Here is a 19,328-nt window from a genome sequence, read left to right on the forward strand (position 1 = left end):
GACACCAGAATAGAAAGCATGGGTGGGGTAATAGATGTAGGTGAGGGAAGAGATATATGGAAGTGCAGCTCACTGAAGAGCTTTGTGGTTGAAAATGATAAGGTTATATTGTATTCTATACTGGACGGACAATCAGTGTAATGACTGGCACAGGGTGGAGGCACTTATCTGATGGCTGGATAGAAATATGAGCCAAACTGTTGCATTACAGATAGACTGGAAAGGGGAGAGTTTAGTGAGAGGAAGTCTCATTAGTATTTTGTTATAGTAGTCAAGAAAAAAATTAATCCCAGCATAGAGTCTGCAAGCGGCGCAGGCACCTTGCCTAGGAAACAGTCCAATCTGAGACTACAGGGTGGTTGGTAAGCTTGGCCTTTACAAGTACTTTGCAATTTTAACCATGTAAGAATCTGAGACAACTCCCTTAAGGCATCAAGTTGCAAAATTAGTGGTACCCACCTGCCCATCTGACTGTGCCTGTCCTGCCCTGCAAAACTCCAAAAGAATTCCTGATGGTGCAGAAGTAGCTTCCTTCAATGCTTGCTCCCTCTCCTTGCGATATTACAAGTGATCCATCAAGAAGCACAGGGAATTCTTCTGTGGTCAGTTGCTCACCGTCTTTCCACCACGTGACATTATTGGACGCCTCGGTGTCATCTAGGTCACAATGCAATATGGCTTCTTGACCAGGCAGAAGAATTGTATCGGTGGGGCCAGGACGGCAGCCAAGGTCTAGCCAAGTGCTCTCTCCTACAATAAAGACCCAAGAGAGACCAATTAAGATAATTGTTCAGATAAACCATGCTGCATTAATGAGAACGCTTTAACATACGAATTTCGCTTATTTATACTAACTGATTTATTGCATCGAACAAGTCTCATAAAAGTAACAAACTATGTGCTATGATAAGATATAGGAAATTAGAATGTATATAGTATACATTTTCAGCGGTCCTAACCGATCAGAAGTTGTAAGTTTGTCTTTAATAATGCTGCTTACGTAGTGCACTGCGAAGAACTGGAGAGGCGCTATGTTTACACAATTTTTCATATTAATCCTAAATTGTACAACCCACTCAAGAATTGATGCTGTATTTGCAGTGCATGTCATAACTACCTAACAGATCGGGGTTCTGTCTCTGGAAAACAAGGGGTTTATTTATCAATTCCATGCGTCTATACTCCACCATAAAATTCAGAGGAGAAATGACAACTCCTGTAACTATTATAGGCATGGAATCTTGGCACAGCCAAACTTGCATGTGTTCCAAAATGGTGAAGAGGAGTAAGCCACAGCCAAACACCTCTAGCGACGGCCCCCAACAAGTAGGGGAAGTCAGACTATCAATGCTTAGTAAACATAAAAATAAACAGCTGCACTCAAGTACTAAGGCATGCAAACATTAAATAAGGGAATTATGGACCTGCATTACTACTATTAAAAATAGAAAAATTGAGATGCTTAGAGCATAAAATGGCCAGTTTATGTGAGCCCAACAGCCAGTGATAAGGTGTATCTCTTTGAGGGGGTGCCTATCCATGATATGCCTTTATCCAGGCTGAAAGTCTATAATTTTATGGGCAAATAGAAATATTCTAAATTGAAACCACGTAAAGCCAGTGGGAGGGGTGCTCAGTCAGAATGAACAACAATGCGAAATAAAAAAAAAACTGACCAGCATATCCTAGCAGACAAGTGTGAAGTAAATACAACAAACTAAAAAATAGACAGCTGCACTCTGTAGCACTAAGGCATGCAAACATTAAATAAGAGAATTATGGACCTGCATTACTGATATTGAAAAATTTAGATATTTAGTGCAAAACGTTGCCAGTTTATAAGAGCCCAGCAGCCAGTGACAAGGTGTATCTCTTTGAGGGGGTCCCTATCCATGATATGTCTTTATCCAGGCTGAAAGTCTATAATTTTATGGGCAAACAGAAATATGCTAAATTGAAAACAGCGTAAAGCCAGTGGGAGGGGTGCTCAGTCAGAATGAACTACAATGTGAAATAAAAAAAAACTGACCAGCATATCCTAGCAGACAAGTGTGAAGTAAATACAAGAAACTAAAATAGACAGCTGCACTCTGTAGCACTAAGGCATGCAAACATTAAATAAGAGAATTATGGACCTGCATTACTGATATTGAAAAATTCAGATATTTAGTGCAAAACGTTGCCAGTTTATAAGAGCCCAGCAGCCAGTGACAAGGTGTATCTCTTTGCCGGGTCACTTAATTCAAATTGGAAGGATGGCTTGGCCATTAAATTAAAGTGGATCTGTCACCTAATGTTACAATACAAAACATTATTACACAGATTTATTAGACGTATGATGTACAGTACAGACCAAAAGTTTGGACACACCTTCTCATTCAAAGAGTTTTCTTTATTTTCATGACTCTAAAAATTGTAGATTCACATTGAAGACATCAAAACTATGAATGAAAACATGTGGAATGAAATACTTAAAGTGTGAAACAACTGAAAATATGTCTTATATTCTAGGTTATTCAAAGTAGCCACCTTTTGCTTTGATTACTGCTTTGCACACTATTGGCATTCTCTTGATGAGCTTCAAGAACTGGTCACCGGAAATGGTTTTCCAACAGTCTTGAAGGATTATATAGCCATTCTGACATGGATAATCAAAGTAAGTGCATCAATCCTATCAGACCTAAGAGATCTATTTAGTACGGTTTTATTTTTTGACATCTGATAAAAGACCCTCTTTAATCAAATGTGTATGATCATATTAGAACCCTGCCCTCCTTGGTTGGCTGGAATTGGTAGTACTTGATCTAACATTATCTTTTTGGGACATTCAATGGAGTTGTCTTCCTAAAATCAAGACTCATACTTTATGGTCTTTCAGGATTAAATAAACAGAATATGCACTTTTCCTAGTCCTTAAAGTCCTTCAAGATGATTACTTGAAATCCTTCCCTCTTGTATATTAAGTCTTCAAGAACCCTCCAACTTATTTTTGAAGTATCCATGGTTACTGTGGACAAAAAAAACTCTTAATCCTTTACCTTGCATACTTTAAGAAGCCTTATTTCCAATAGTGAACCTGTCTTCTACTTTAGTGACTATTTTTTTCTGTTTCGTTTTACTTACAGTGATGTAATGTACTTTTTTTTATTGCTTGTACAATCCTAAAAAGTAGTTTTCTGGGATTTTACAAACAACCTTAGAGTAATGAATGTTATAAAATAAAGAAAGAACAAAATTACCTGCTGAATAGCGCACTCACACTGCTCAAGTGCCACCACGCAGATGGTCCACACCAGTTCTGCAGTGATGAAATCCCATCTTTAAAGGGAAGCTGTCAGATGCAATATGCACCCAAAACCACGAGCAGTTCTGCGCGTACAGTATATTGCTAATCCCTGCCTAACCGTCCCTGTATTTAGTAGTAAACACAAAGAGATCTTCAGAAAAAGTATTTCATAAACTCTTTTATGATATGCTAATGAGCGCAGGGACTAGCCCCAAGGCCATTATTTCCCCCGACAAGTCTGCCCTCTTAGCATGGTAGTACGCCCACAGTGGCATGTTAACATGCAACTCAATTCAGCATTACCACTGGTGATGCACATACCTGTGTCCGCTGTCTCCGCTATTCAGAAGTCCACGGCACTTCTGGGCATGCTCAGTATGAAGCCGGGTGTACATGCCCCGGCTTCAGCGAGGTCTAGTGCACATGACCAGAAGTGCCGGGGACTTCTGAACAGCGGAGACAGTAGATGCAGGTACACACGTCACCGCTGGTGATGCTGTATTGAGTAGCATGCTAGAACTCCCCTGTGGGCATGCTGCCATGCTAAGAAGGTGGACTAGTCGGGGGAAGTAAAGACCTTGCGACTAGTCCCTAGCCTCATTAGCATATCATAAAGATCTTTTGAAATACTTTTTCTACAGCTTTCTTTATGCAGATGCAGGGACAGTTAGGCAGGGATTAGCAATATGAACCCAGAACTGCTCGTGGCTCTGGGTGCATATTGCACCTGACAGGTGCCCTTTAACTTAAGGCTGCTTTACACGGTACGACCGATTGTGCAATTTCACAATCGATCGTACCCGCCCCCGTCCTTTTTGCGTCACGGGCAAATCGCTGCCCGTGTCGCACAAAGTCAGTAACCCCCCGTCACACATACTTACCTCTCGTGCGACCTCGCTGTGGGCGGCGCACGTCCACTTCCTGGAGTGGGAGGGACGTTCGGCATCACAGCGACGTCACACGGCCGCCGGCCAATGGAAGCGGAGGGGCGGAGATGAGCGGGACGTAAATATCCCGCCCACCTCCTTCCTTCACATAGCCGGCGGCGGCCGCGTGACGCAGGTGAGCTGCTGTTCATCGTTCCCGGGGTGTCACACGGAGCGGCGTGTGCTACCCCGGAAACGATGAACTACTAAATTAAACGATATTATGGAACCTAACGAGCAGTACACGACTCACGATTTGTGAGCGATACTGCGTCGCTAGGAGGTGTCACACAGGCCGGCATCGCCAGCAATGCCGGATGTGCGTCACAAAAACCGTGACCCCGACGATCTATCGCACGATAGATTGTCTGGTGTAAAGTAGCCTTTAGCTGACTGCAGACAATCACTTGCAGCAGACGTCATGAGCTATACAGGGGAGTTAAGGAAGGAAATTCATTACCACATGAAGAGCAGGGACCACCTGAAAAGTAGTTAATTCAATAGTTGGATAATCATTTCCTCTTATTTTAAAATTCCCTATTCTAGGGCAGATTTGACAAACGCTCAGAAAACCCCTTTAATAAGAACTTTCAAGCATAGTTTAAAAAAGTCAATAATGTATCTCACAGCTTTCCTATACTATCCAATGGTAAGGTGACAAGTGGTTCTCATAAAACTACAAAACATTTTGTGTTCATTGCATGTTAAAGAGCATGTATCTGCTCATCGTGCTGTTAAAGGGAATCTGTCAGCAGGTTTTTACTACCTCATCTGAGAGCAGCATGTTGTAGGCAAAGAGGCCCTGAGTTCAATGATATATCACTTACATTAGCGACTGCAGTCGTTCTGACACAGTGAAAGATTTTAAATTTTGCATATTGCAGAGCTCTGTGAGCTGCCCCCGCCCACCCCAGGCTTTCAGTGTACATTTCCATAGACAGAAGCTGCTAATCACAGAGAGGGTGGAGTTGGACTACAACTCATGCACTGCTGAGACCCACTAATGATAAAGATAACAGGCTTAAGCTAACATTGCAGGTAAACAAAAAAAGACTTTGAGATAATAGACACAGGTCTGAAGTCTCTATTTTAACACTTACAGTATGCTGTCTTCAGGTTACAATGCAGAAATGTGCTGACAGAGTCCCTTTTAAAGAGGTTTTTTCTCAGTCATTCAACTCCATTTCTAGCACTGTTAGGCTATGTGCCCACGCTGCGGATTTTGCGCGGATTTTGCGCGGATTTTGCCGCGGATTTCCCGAAAATCTGCAGCAGCGGCACTTCCAAGCCATTTCAATGGCATTTTGGAAATGCTGTGTCCATGCTGCGGATTTTTCCGCTGCGGATTTGCCGCAGATTTTGATCCGGAAAAATCTGCAGCATGTCAATTGTTTGGTGCAGATTTGGTGCGGATTTTTGGTTTTGAATGGGGAAAAAAAAAAAAAATCCGCATCAAAATCCGCGGCAAATCCGCGGTAAATCCGCGGCAAATCCGCAAAGTCGCGGATTTTCAGGCAGAAAAATCCGCAGGTACATTCTACCGTGGACACATAGCCTTATAGACTCCTAGTATAGACAGTACGACAAATGGTAAAGCTGTAATGTGTATGTATTACCATCCTAGAAAACAGAAGAACAACCTCGTGATTTCATTGAGGTTGCTTTGTCTTGGTGAATTATAATGGTGGAAGATTTTTCAATTTTATTTCTTTTTTTCATAAACTTAGAAGTAACTAACACTTTTCACATGAGGGACCTCACCCAGCAATGGCCCAGTCTAACCAGTTTACCAGCCATCATGCTTCCTTATAAGCCTAAGCCACACTGCAAGAAAAATGGTGCAAGTGGAGTGCAATAAAAAAAAAATCGCATTCCACTCGGACCAATATTAGCCTGTGTGTCAGCGCACATGAGCGATTATTTTCTCAGCCCTAATTGGACCGAGAAAGCAATCGCAGCATGCTGTGACTGTAATACGATCATTGTTTCTCTCGCACCCATTCAAGTGTATGGGGCGAGAGAAAAATCGCACTGCACTCGCGGTAAAACGGTGTACCGCGAGTGCAGAGCGAGAATCGCAATAGGAGGTTAGAGGCAGAGAAATCCCTCCGGTCCCTCCGCAGCACTGGCCCGCCCCTCCGCAGAGCCGGCCCGCCCCCCGCAACTGAGGTCCGCTCGCACAGTCGGACCTCAGTTGCAGGGACTCTTGCATGACACTCGGCTCTGCTGTACTGCTAGCGTGAGCCGAGTGTCATACGAGGATCGCACTAGTGCCCCGTGTGGCCCCAGCAATACAAGGGCACACAATAATGACAAAAGAAGCACACAATTACAAAGGGACAAGGATGGGCACATTACTACAGGATGAGGTTCAGCATGAGGACATTACTACAAGAAGGGGGCAAGGATGGGCACATTACTCCAGGATGAGGTCCAGCATGGTGTTATTACTACAAAAAGGGGACAAGGATGGGCACATTACTACAAGATTAGGTCCAGCAAGGGCACATTACTACAAGAAGGGGACAAGGATGGGCACATTATTACAGGATGAGGTCCAGCATGGGGACATTACTACAAAAAGGGGACAAGGATGGGCACATTACTACAGGATGAGGTCCAGCATGGGGACATTACTACAAGAAGGGGACAAGGATGGGCACATTACTACAGGATGAGGTCCAGCATGGGGACATTACTACAAGAAGGGGACAAGGATGGGCATATTACTACAGAATTAGGTCCAGCATGGGGACATTACTACAGAAAGGGGACAAGGATGGACACATTACTACAGGATGAGGTCCAGCATGGGAACATTACTACAAGAAGGTGACAAGAATAGGCACATTACTATAAGATGCTGGCCAAAATTACTATATGGTGCTAATTGTAAGATTAAATTACTTAAAGGGGATTACATGTAGAAAAAAAATGTAAAGAAAAATGAAATTTGTTTTACTATTAAAAACTGCTGTTTATATATAAACTAAAATAAACAAAAAAAGTGCACAATCATAAAGACCCAAGCTATAAATTCGTACCATAACCCATATGATGAATATCATTTAAAAAATAAAATAAACAAGAGAAAAAATTTCAAAAAAAGTGATCCAAGGGTGTATAGAAAAAAAAGATGGCATTGCTAAAAATTTCTCTTTGCCCTGGAAAGAATGCGGCGCCCAAATTAAATTTGTTTCTCTGTGCAGCCCAAATACCCAGCCAAGTTTGAGACCCCTGCATTAGACCGTCGGCTGAGCCGGTCGATATTGGCAGGTTTGGCGAACTTAAGTGTACTGTTTATAGTTGTTTTACGCGGGAAAGGAGTGTGAAACTGTCAAACTAAACTTACGATAAATTTTAAGCATTTCACTGGAAAGACAAGGAGGAAAGTGTTAAATTTACTTTTATTTGTCAGATGAAGAGTCATAAAGGCGGAAGACCCAGGAGCCAGAACCTTAAAGACTTGCACTTGAAAAAGCTGATATATTTATCATTTGTTCTTTGCCCGGCCATACTTTTCAGCGAACCTCAAAACAAAGGTCTATTGATCAAATGAGGCTTGCATCATCTGTAATGGCAGGATGTTGAACAGAATAAAAATAGCTTTAGTTGCATTTATAGTCTGTGTCCTATAAGTACACACTAAATTTCATCATCATCATGGTCATCATAGCTGCCAGTTTCAATATTACTGAATTTACCAAGTCATACCCGGCAGTGTCAGAGGCGTAATGATCGTGATCGTAAAGGGTGCAATCACGACTGGGCCAGTGCGGGAGGGGGGCCCACCGACATCAGTGCCTATTTCAGCTGGATGTGCGTCTGAGGACGCATATTCAGCTGAGATGTATTGCAACACAAAGACACGCCGGCTCCCGGCACTGCAGTGTATGCCACCGGCCAATTAGAGGTCGGCAGGTAACAACAGCGTGCTCGTCACGGGTGGTACATGGCATCGACCTCATGTGGTGCCCTTTTCCAGCATGCCAAACTCATTTGTCGGCTTCTGCGCCGGCAATAGAAGAGGATACCGCAAGTATTGGGAGTAAAGGGAAAGTAAAAAGAATCAGCTTTTTTAAGTTTGTTTGTTTTGTTTTTTTATTTGTTGGAGAAGAGGAGAAGAGCAGCAGAGCATGAACATTACTGAAAGGGGCTCAGGATAGAGGATATTATAGCATTATTTGGGAAATTATACCAGGATGGGGACATAATAATAAGAAGGCACCCAGGATGGAGGACATTATATCATTATTGAGGAAATTATACCAGGATAGGGACATAATAATAAGAAGGGGCCCAGGATAGAGGACATCATACCATTATTGGGAAAATTATACTAGGATGGGGACATAATAAGAAGGGGCCCAGGATGGAGGACATCATACCATTATTAAGGAAATTATACCAGGATGGGGAGATAATAATAAGAAGGGGCCCAGGATGGAGGATATTATACCATTATTGGGGAAATTATACCAGGATGGGGACATAATAATAGGAAGGGGCCCAGGATGGAGGACATCATACCATTATAGGGAAAATTATACCAGGATGTGGACATAATAAGAAGGGGCCTAGGATGGAGGACATCATTCCATTATTGAGGACATTATACCAGGATGGGTACATAATAATAAGAAGGGGCCCAGGATGGAGGACATTATACTATTAGTGGGGAAATTATAACAGGATGGGGACATAATAATAAAATAAAAACCACCAAGAAAGCCAGCTTACCAAACACAGTCCAGTGTATGCTGCTATTTCATGAGGAGGCTCTGCGTCGGATTGAATGGCAGGAGCTCTTGCCAGAAATTGAATAGAAGAAGAAGGATAAATCCAGCGAGCTCAATGGTTGTTGATGAATAAAAATTTATTTTCTTTATTTCAAAAATAAATAAAAAGTACAGATAGCAGCAAAAAACAAATCAGTTCAGGCAGAGATGGGAGATTACTGCTGTAAACGCATGGCAAGACGCGTTTCGGCTATAGCTTCATCATTGCTACCAGGATGGGGACATAATAATAAGAAGGCGCCCCTGTGAAGATGTAATTTACCCTCTCACTGTATATGCTGTACAGATTCCTATTTCAAGCTGGGTTCATTGTCTTATTTGAACTACTTCTGTGTACATTTCTATTGTTGTAGGTAATCACCCCCTAAAATGCAAGGTTATATCCTCTTGAGGCACTTCCATCCCTGGGAGTAGGGGGAGGTGGGCCTAGAGTCCAACTAGTGTAAACTCTGCTTACCTGGGAGATTCAGTCAGAGTGAGCTGAAACTTGAAGAGAGCAGGAGCTCCAGCCTGTGTGGCTGTGGACACGGACGGAGCTAGGCCTGTGTGGCGGCCCGTGGGATTGTGTGGAACTCTTTGGACTACTGTAAGGACGATTGCTTTGTAATCCGGTCCGAGGATTGTCGGGAAGGGCCCCCGAATCTGTTTTACGTGGACTTATCGTGTGCTGTTCCAGTGTTCTTGTGAATAAACCTGTTGGATCGTCCCTCGGCCTCGTCCATCCTTTGCTCTGTTGTACACCCCCGTCACAAACTGGTTGGCAGCGCTGGGATCAGAGCAGAAGGAATGGAGGACAACGGCCCATTAACATCTGGAATCAGAACCTCAGAGTACAAGAACTGGACTGTGGTGAGCCTACAAACAATGGCCCGTGAAGTAGGAGTTCGTTTCAAAGGACTCTCCAAGGAGCAGCTGATTGAGGCACTAGAAGGAGTCTGTTCGCAAAATGACGTGGAGGAAGGATCCTCACAGCAAACGGAAGAAAGACGGCAGCCGGAGGTGAATACCCAAAAAAGTCAATGGGTTGTGTGGTACAAGGAGGAGATGGCACTGCTTGGAGATGAGGCCACCATAGAAGATAAGAGGGAGGCCATGCGTGGAGCTAAAGAGAAGGAGCGCAGGATGGAGGAGATGGCACTGCTGGATAAGGAGCTCGCTGTGGAAGCCGCGAGAGGTTCCAGACAGACTGTAACCCCAGCACCCATCATGAGGGAACTTCCCAGGGTGTCCCGCAAAGACTTTAAGCCGTTTAATGAGGCTGCAGGCGACATTGAGGGCTTCTTCCAGGACTTTGAGCATCAGTGTCGATTAATGGAAGTCCCGGACAGGGAGCGTGTCCGGCATCTGGTTGGGCTCCTAGAGGGGGGAGCTGCTGAAGCCTATAGAGCTATGGACCCTCGGTGGAACTGTGAGTATGCGGATATTAAACAGACTATTCTAGAACATTATGCTGTGACCCCAGACACTTACAGGACTCAGTTCCGTGCTTTAGCCTGTGATGGGGAAGTGTCTTTTAAGATATATGCTCATAGACTCAAACAAATATGTAATCGCTGGCTGGAGGCAGAGGAGGCCTTATCTTGGGAGACCTTCCTGCAGGTCATCCTAAAAGAACAATTCTTTGCCCAGTGCCCCGCTGAGATCCGGGAATGGGTGCGTGAGAGAAAACCAGCGACAGTGGAGGAAGCTGCTGCTCTAGCTGATGAGGTGCTCACTATCACGCCTCAGTGGAGGGTTCTGTTGGAGGATGGAGAGACGCCTAACAGCTCCACAACACCGGATGCCCCCAGTTATTCTGTCCCCATTGTTCCCCGTTCCTCTAAGCCACCACATGTTGATACCCGTGTTAATGTGCCTCCAGTTGCTTCTACTGCACTTTCTGGAATACGCCGGGGTCCCGGGCATTTGCAGGCCTCATGCCCAGCCAGGCCATGGAGGAATCATCCTCAAACCCCTACAGCACCTTCAGGTGGGAGCCGGCCTCCAAGTTCCCCTACCCCTTACCCAAGAGGACACCTTGGATGGAGGGAGACCCAGCGCAGATGCTATCAATGTGGACAGCCAGGGCATCGGCAAGTCTCCTGCCCAGCTGTTCAAATGAGGACTGATCCTGCACCCAATCGGATTGTTAATTATTTACAGCCCAGTGCCATGGAGGAAGATGTGGCACCGTTATGTGAGGACTGGCCTAGTGACTCAGCCCCCCATGTTGCACCACCAGGAGTTTACGGGGTGCGACCCGCAGTTATGACGACTTCTGCTCATCGAGGTAAGCACTTGCAGGAGGTTGTGCTGGATGGACAGAGACTTGTTGGATTTTGTGACTCGGGTGCTTTCCTCACACTGGCTGATCCCCGAGTGGTTCGGCCTGAGGCAATCCATAGAGGACCTGGGATTGTTATTGAACTGGCTGGTGGACAATGGAGGACTATTCCCACAGCCACTGTGGATCTGAACTTTGGTTTTGGGGTCAGGCGATGTGTGGTTGGGGTGATGGGTGGTCTGCCTGCAGCTGTTCTCCTGGGCAATGATGTGGGAGAGCTACGATGCCAATTCGTGGCTGCATGAAGCCACATGTAAGTAACGCTCTGCCTGTGTGTACTTAACCAGTGACCTGTAGAGGTCCCTAGTACGTACACAAGTTGGGAGGGGGAGGGATTGTGAAGATGTAATTTACCCTCTCACTGTATATGCTGTACAGATTCCTATTTCAAGCTGGGTTCATTGTCTTATTTGAACTACTTCTGTGTACATTTCTATTGTTGTAGGTAATCACCCCCTAATATGCAAGGTTATATCCTCTTGAGGCACTTCCATCCCTGGGAGTAGGGGGAGGTGGGCCTAGAGTCCAACTAGTGTAAACTCTGCTTACCTGGGAGATTCAGTCAGAGTGAGCTGAAACTTGAAGAGAGCAGGAGCTCCAGCCTGTGTGGCTGTGGACACGGACGGAGCTAGGCCTGTGTGGCGGCCCGTGGGATTGTGTGGAACTCTTTGGACTACTGTAAGGACGATTGCTTTGTAATCCGGTCCGAGGATTGTCGGGAAGGGCCCCCGAATCTGTTTTACGTGGACTTATCGTGTGCTGTTCCAGTGTTCTTGTGAATAAACCTGTTGGATCGTCCCTCGGCCTCGTCCATCCTTTGCTCTGTTGTACACCCCCGTCACAGCCCCGGATGGAGGACATTATACCATCAGTGAGGAAATTATACCAGGATGGGGACATAATAATAAGAAGGCGTCCAGGATGGAGGACATTATACCATCAGTGGGGAAATTATACCAGGATGGGGACATAATAATAAGAAGGCGCCCAGGATGGAGGACATTATACCATCAGTGAGGAAATTATACCAGGATGGGGACATAATAATAAGAAGGCGTCCAGGATGTTGGACATTATACCATCAGTGGGGAAATTATACCAGGATGGGGACATAATAATAAGAAGGCGCCCAGGATGGAGGACATTATACCATTAGTGGGGAAATTATACCAGGATGGGGACATAATAATAAGAAGGCGTCCAGGATGGAGGACATTATACCATCAGTGAGGAAATTATACCAGGATGGGGACATAATAATAAGAAGGCGTCCAGGATGGAGGACATTATACCATCAGTGGGGAAATTATACCAGGATGGGGACATAATAATAAGGGGCTCATGATGGAGGACATTATACCATCAGTAAGGAAATTATACCAGGATGGGGACATAATAATAAGAAGGTGTCCAGGATGGAGGACATTATACCATCAGTGGGGAAATTATACCAAGATGGGTACATAATAATAAGAAGGGGCTCATGATGGAGGACATTATACCAATATTGGGGAAACTATACTAGGATGGAGGACATAATAATAAGAAGGGGCCCAGTATAGGGTGAATAATAACAGAAAGGGGCCCAGGATGTGGGACATTATTTCACAAAGGGGTCAAGATATGAGACATTATTACATGAGGGATGAACATTTATGTCTTCATAGGATCTTGAACACTACAAGATCCGACACAGCTAATAAACATGCAGGTTTGCGCCCAAGTCCAAATTTTGCACCAAAGCTCATAGAACTCTAGTTTCACCACTGTCAACAAGAAAGAAGTGGCAGATATGTAACCTGTGTAATTCCATCCTGAAGAATTCAGCTATGGGAATATTTCTGGTTTTATTTTATTTTTTCTTCACTTATTTTTACTTTTTCAATTTGCTATAATTATTCCATGAAAACTAGAGAGGGGCAATTTAACATTAGTGTTTATCATGTCATTACAATCCCAATAGTTAAAGGGATTGTCTCACAATGAAAACCGCCTTTACATATGCTTTTTAGGTTCTATTGACTCATAGAGGGGTCCCGAGAAGAAAAAAAACTTCTACGTGACAGAACAGAAACCAGTACCATAAGAGCAACAACATTTTATTTAAAGGGAAATTAAAGGGAATCGGTAACCCTTTTTTCGGATCTAGCAGTTCTATAAATGCTGATCTCTGTATAACCCCTCCCACACCACTGTTTGACAGTTTTATGTGTACACTGTACATCAGCAGAAAGCTGCCAATCATTGCAGGGGGCGGGATTATACAGAGCTCATGAATATGCTGGACTACCAGGCAGCAGGTTTCCTAGTCCTCTAATGATAATCTACTGCAGATAAAACAGTGATTTTATCAAATCTACAGCAAGCAGCCCAGTAATTGACACATCGTTGGAGTCATGATCTCTGTCTCTGTCACGCTGCTCTCAGATTAGGTGGAAGAAAATGATGACAGGTTGCCTTTAATAGCCAAATGAGACTTCTCAAAATTTTCATCCTGTGGCTAGTCTGGTTTCCTAGTTTGCTTTTCCTTTTGATGAATTTAAATGCATGTTTACAAAGAAAGTAACAAAGACAAGGATTATGTTGGACAAGAGCAGAAAATTAGATAAAAGGGGAAACGAGATGATAGATTAATAATGCGACTGACCGGTATCAACAACGCCACGATCGAGGAAATTATGGTCACAAGTTATTACTAAAATAATCACTACATGAGTAAATCACATATGATGCTAGTATTTAAAGGGAATCATGTGCACAAGTGCTATTTACCTACATATATAGGGTTAATCTGCAGATAAATAAGGTTACAATGTTGCCAGGCCGCTTTACTGAGAATCCAGCTAATTGGAAGAAATTAGTAGCTTGATTTCAGCCGTAGGGGCATGCACAGAGTTTTTACAGTCACCGCTCACTAAACTACATCAGTAGCTGTAATCCCTCCCCTGCAGAATGATTGACAGTTCACTCTGCAGCACCTCTGTGCACAGCGAGCTGTCAATTCAATGTGCCAGAAATACAGTATAGTGAGCGGCCGGGCCCTCTTCACCGGGCCCCATACACCAACCACAGTTGTCATGCCCTGACGGCGGCCCTGGTGAGAGGTGCCTGTAACCGTTCCGTGTACATCAATATGACTGAAATCAATTGTTCCCGGCAGGATTTAAGTTAGGCTGCTTTCACACTACGTTTTTTTTAACATGCGTCATGAATGTTTTTTTGCTGTAAAAGCGGATCCTGATTTTACAGCAAAAAAACGCATGCAAATGCATGTGTTATTTTGTAGGATCCTGTCACTAGATGTTTAGGGGCTGGCATTGGAGTCATGTGATCGGGAGTCAGTGGAACTGAACGTGATAGACTGGGAGCCGGCATCTGACAGCTGCGGAGGCTCGTAACCAAGGTAAACATCGGGTAACTTGCTTGGATACTCGATATTTACCTTGGTTACGAGCGCCTGCACACGTAACCAACGTAAACATCAGGTAACTAAGCGAAGCACTTTGCTTGGTTACCCGATATTTACGTTGGTTACGAGTGTCCGCAGCTCTCAGGCGGGGGAGAGAGAGAGAGACAGAGAGGGAGGGGGAGAGGAGGGAGGGGGAGAGAGAGACTGATCACGGAGGCTGGTTCTGGGCATGCTCAGTAGAGCAAGCAGGATCCTGTCTATCAGCATGCCAGCGTTCACATGCGTTTGCGTGCAGTATAGTCAGGATCCAGCGATTTGCAGTATTTGGACGCAGCTCAAAAACGCTACTTGTATGTTGTGTATGTTAAAAAACTGCAAGTCGCTGGATCCTCACTATAACGCACGCAAACGCATGTGAACACGAGTCCATTGCAAATGCATTGAAATGAAAACGCATTTGCACTGGATCCGCTTTTGCGTTAAAAAAACGTTCAGGACGCATGTTAAAAAAACGTAGTGTGAAAGCAGCCTTGATTTCCTCCCGGTAGATGAGCTTCCAGTAAAGTGGCCATGCAGTATTGTAACGCTATCTACAGGGCAATAGCGTGTTTGCACAGGTTACCTTTAAAAGTAAAGGTAGAAGAACAGGCATCGGTTGTGACTAAATGCCGGAAGACATGCTGTAATAGGACCATTGTTGCTGAAATGTAATTTCTAAGATCATTTATAGATCTACGAAACACAATTGTGTAATTGTGATGATTACAACTTCAATGGGACTCAATTATGCAGAATTACTAATGCTGTCTTATATACAGACATTACGTACATAGATGAGAATCAGATAATACTAGAACTAGAACTATTGCTGGAATCGAAAAAGTCACTGATTTTTCACCAAACGCTGAATAAAACAATAGTACAAGCAAATATAAGAACCTTTGTAATATATATTTTCAGATAATTCTGCTTCTTTCTCCACATATGAGCCACTTCTTGCTTACCACCCACCTCCTGAACTCACGATCGAATATGGGAAAAAAAAAAAAAAACAAACTGCTCAAATCCATCTTGGTCAATACAAGGGGGACTACTAAAGCCATGTGCGCATGTTGAGTATTTGGTTGCAGAAATTTCTGCACCAAATCTGCATCTCCTGAAAGAAAAAAACGCAGGGTTTTGATGCATTTTTGATGTTTTCTTTCCATGCATGTTGGGTGGAAAAATGCTGGGGAAATCGCTGAAAGAATTGACATGCTTCAGACTATTTTCTGCACCAAATCTACAAGGGAAAAAAAGCAAAATGTGCACAAAACTTACGGATTCTCATTGACTTTGCTGGCATAAGGATTTGCATGCAGTGTTATGACAAAACTGCACCCAAAAACGGATTAAAAAAAAGTGCTAAAAACACACTGTGTGCACGTAACCTAACACAGTGAGGGGTCAAGTTACACAGCCTATGATTCGCTATAGAGAATAGAGGGTGGAGGTGTAAAAAGTAGAGTGAGAAAACATGCCCAGGCTGATTGCACTGAAGTTAGTATGTAATTTAGATTAATACAGAACTGGATTCACAGCCACAGAGCTCAGTACAGTGGAACCTTGGTTAACGAGAACAATCCGTTCTGGAAGTGTGCTTGTTAACCAAGTTACTCGTTCAGCAAAGCAAGATTTCCCATAGGGAATAATGCAAGCTCAGACAATTCGTTCCACAACTTGTTAAATGTCCCATCCTGGTCCCCTATTGTGCTATTCCACACACGTACAAACACGCACAAACAAGCATGCACACACATATTATGCTCACCTTAACTTCTGTTCCCTCGCCGGCCTCCTGGATCTGGTAGTTTGCCGGTACAGGATGTTTATCGGGTAACCATCGCGACCAATGCCGGAACTTCCGCTGCCAGAGCTCTGACATCAAAGGCAGGAGCCGCTTGCCTCTGATTGGTCAGCGCGCTGCCTTTCAGTAGCGGCTGACAGCGGAAGTTACTCCCTCATCGCGATGGTTACCGATACACATCCTGTAGCGGTGAACTACAAAAACCATTAGGCCGGCGATGGAACAGAAGGTAAGGTGAGCATAATATGTGTGTATGCGTGCGTATTTGTGCGGACTAAGAGTGGGTCAGAGCGCGGTGGATGTACCGAACCGGAAGTGTGTGCGGTGAGTATGCGGCAAAGCTTGCTCGTAAAGTGAGTTACAAATTTACTGTAAGCTTTGCTTGTTAAGCAGAATACTTGGGTTACTCGTTAACCGAGGTTCCACTCTGCTATAATCTCCTCCATGCTGCTGTTTCTAAACATGTCTTAGGCCTCTGCCACATTCACGTGAAATTCATGCACGTGCCGAGAGACACGTATTTCCCATGCGTGTTGCGTGCAGGTAAGTACGTGTCTCTGGTACGTGCGGGACACGCGTGTTCTACGTGTGCTATCCGCGATAGCACACGTAGAACCGGTAATTAACATACTCACCTGGTCCTTCCCGATGTCTGCGCTGCTGTCCGTGGTGCTGATAGTCGGTCTCCAGCCCTCCCGTCTCCCCGCTGCTGCTGCTGCCAGGCAGTGAAGTGAATATTAAATGAGAATAATGAGCGGCGGTCGGCAGCAAGAGGCAGCAGCGGCAGAGACAGGAGGGCAGGAGAAGGTGAGTAAATGTTTGGGGGTTTTTTTCTCTGACACGTGTGTTTTCTCCGGCGCGTGTCACACGGGACCGCATCCACACTACACCCGTGTGGTACAGGTGCGGGCCGTGTGACACCCGTGCTGCGGGAGAAAACACTGACAAGTCAGCGCTTTGAAAAACGCACACACGTACAAATGCACACGGACACACGTTCCGTGTGGTTTTACGTGTGTGTGCCTGCTACAATAGGGTAGCATTGCTTAACGTGTCTCCGTGCCGCCGCTACGTGTAAAAACTGACAAACACGTGTCGGCGGCACGGATGTGTGTCGCAGGCCTTAAAGAGCGAAAGAAGCAGGATCCCTCTTTCTGGATACAGTCTACAGAAGACATATTTAGAAGCTAGTCTCTACACCCTACAGTAGTACAGGAACAAGTGAAATTTAGAGATAGCGCTGGGAATAGTGTTATTCCTCATGTTAATATGAGAGCTTATTATGATAAGTTATCTGAAATTACATTTAAAACTGTATTAAAACTAGGCTTAGTTGGGTAATTCTAGAATAAAGAAACAATTGCTCACCACTACAACCCCTGCTGCTGTGGAGGTCTCCACCTACACAAGATTGGCTGCAGGGTCAGCTGTCTTATGGACTTGATGTCATCAGATTCAGTTCCGGCCGAGCTGACTGGAGGTCAAGCAGAGGGGGTTCTGAGTGGTTACTGAAACCTCTTTGTTATTTCACAAAGGACCAGGACAAGGGCTAGGCATTCAGGACAGGCACCAGCTTAGGGTGCTACCTCCTGCCTCCCTAAGGGGGCGCAATTTGGAGGGAAAAAAAGGGACATTATTGAATGACTCCAGCCACCCAACACCTTCCTGTGTCTTCAGGCATTCCGCACACTGATGGCTGGAGCACAGGCACAGAACAGTGTCAGTTACACCGCTCACCCTCTCTCAGCCTGTACCATACATGGCACTAGCTGTAAGGACTTAAGAGGGGCTGGCTGTGGGGACATACATGAGGCATGCTGTGGAGCCATGAGGATCTGGCTAAGAAACATATGAGGAGCTGGCTGTGGTGACATACGTGGGGCAGGCTGTGGTGACATGAGGGGCTGGCTGTGGGACATATTAGGGGTTGGCTATGGATACAAGGAAAAAGACAGCCAGCTCACCCCAGGAATCATCCAAGCTCTTGGCGGTGTAGAAGCAAAGGATGCCGCTGCTGATCAGCGTTGAGGCCCAGGTGAAAGCATAGATGATCCAGCTTCCAACTTGACTTAAAATCCATCTTTTAATGAAAAAATCCTTAAAATCGGTATTCCATATTGACAACAAGTATATACATAAAACATCTCCAGGTCTCCAGGCAATAATTCGGCATTTACACCAAGACGTGTTTTGAGCGCATGGCTCTTAGACTTTAACCCAATATACGTGGGGTAGGCTGTTTGGACAAACATGGGGCAGCCTCTGGGGACATATTGTACTGATGTTGGTTCTGATGACGTATTAATGTACTGATGTGATTCTGGTGACGTATTCATTTACTGATGGTGGTTCTGGTGATGCTTAATTATACTAATGGTGATTCTGGTGCTGTACACATGTACTGATGGTGGTTCTAGAGACCTATTTATTTACTGATTATGGTTTCTGTGCGGTATTTATGTACTATTAGTGGCTCTGGTGGTCTATTTATCTATTGATGCTATTTTGGGTTAATAGACATGTAATGATGATGGTTCTGGTGATGAACACTACAGGAATACATCTCCAGAGCCATTAGCAGTACATGAATACAGTACCAGAACAACCATCACTACATGAATTCATCACCTAAGACACCAGCAGTACATAAAGTAGCAAAACAACTATCACTACATGAATATATCATCAGAGCTATCACTACTACAAGAATACGACACAAAAACCACCATCAGCACATCA

At 44.5% G+C, this 19,328-nt stretch overlaps 1 protein-coding gene across 1 annotated transcript in view; it reads right to left on the reverse strand.

Moving 5' to 3' along the window:
- IGDCC4 (immunoglobulin superfamily DCC subclass member 4) overlaps nt 1-19,328 on the reverse strand; it is a 215,593-nt gene that overhangs the window by 84,462 nt on the left and 111,803 nt on the right. Inside the window, exon 2 of the mRNA XM_075346033.1 lies at nt 460-750. Within this exon, the coding sequence (XP_075202148.1) occupies nt 460-750 (291 nt within the window). The remainder of the gene's footprint in view (nt 1-459; nt 751-19,328) is intronic.

The sequence above is a fragment of the Anomaloglossus baeobatrachus genome, chromosome 4 (assembly GCF_048569485.1).
Source record: "Anomaloglossus baeobatrachus isolate aAnoBae1 chromosome 4, aAnoBae1.hap1, whole genome shotgun sequence".
In the NCBI taxonomy this organism is placed as follows: Eukaryota; Metazoa; Chordata; class Amphibia; order Anura; family Aromobatidae; genus Anomaloglossus; species Anomaloglossus baeobatrachus.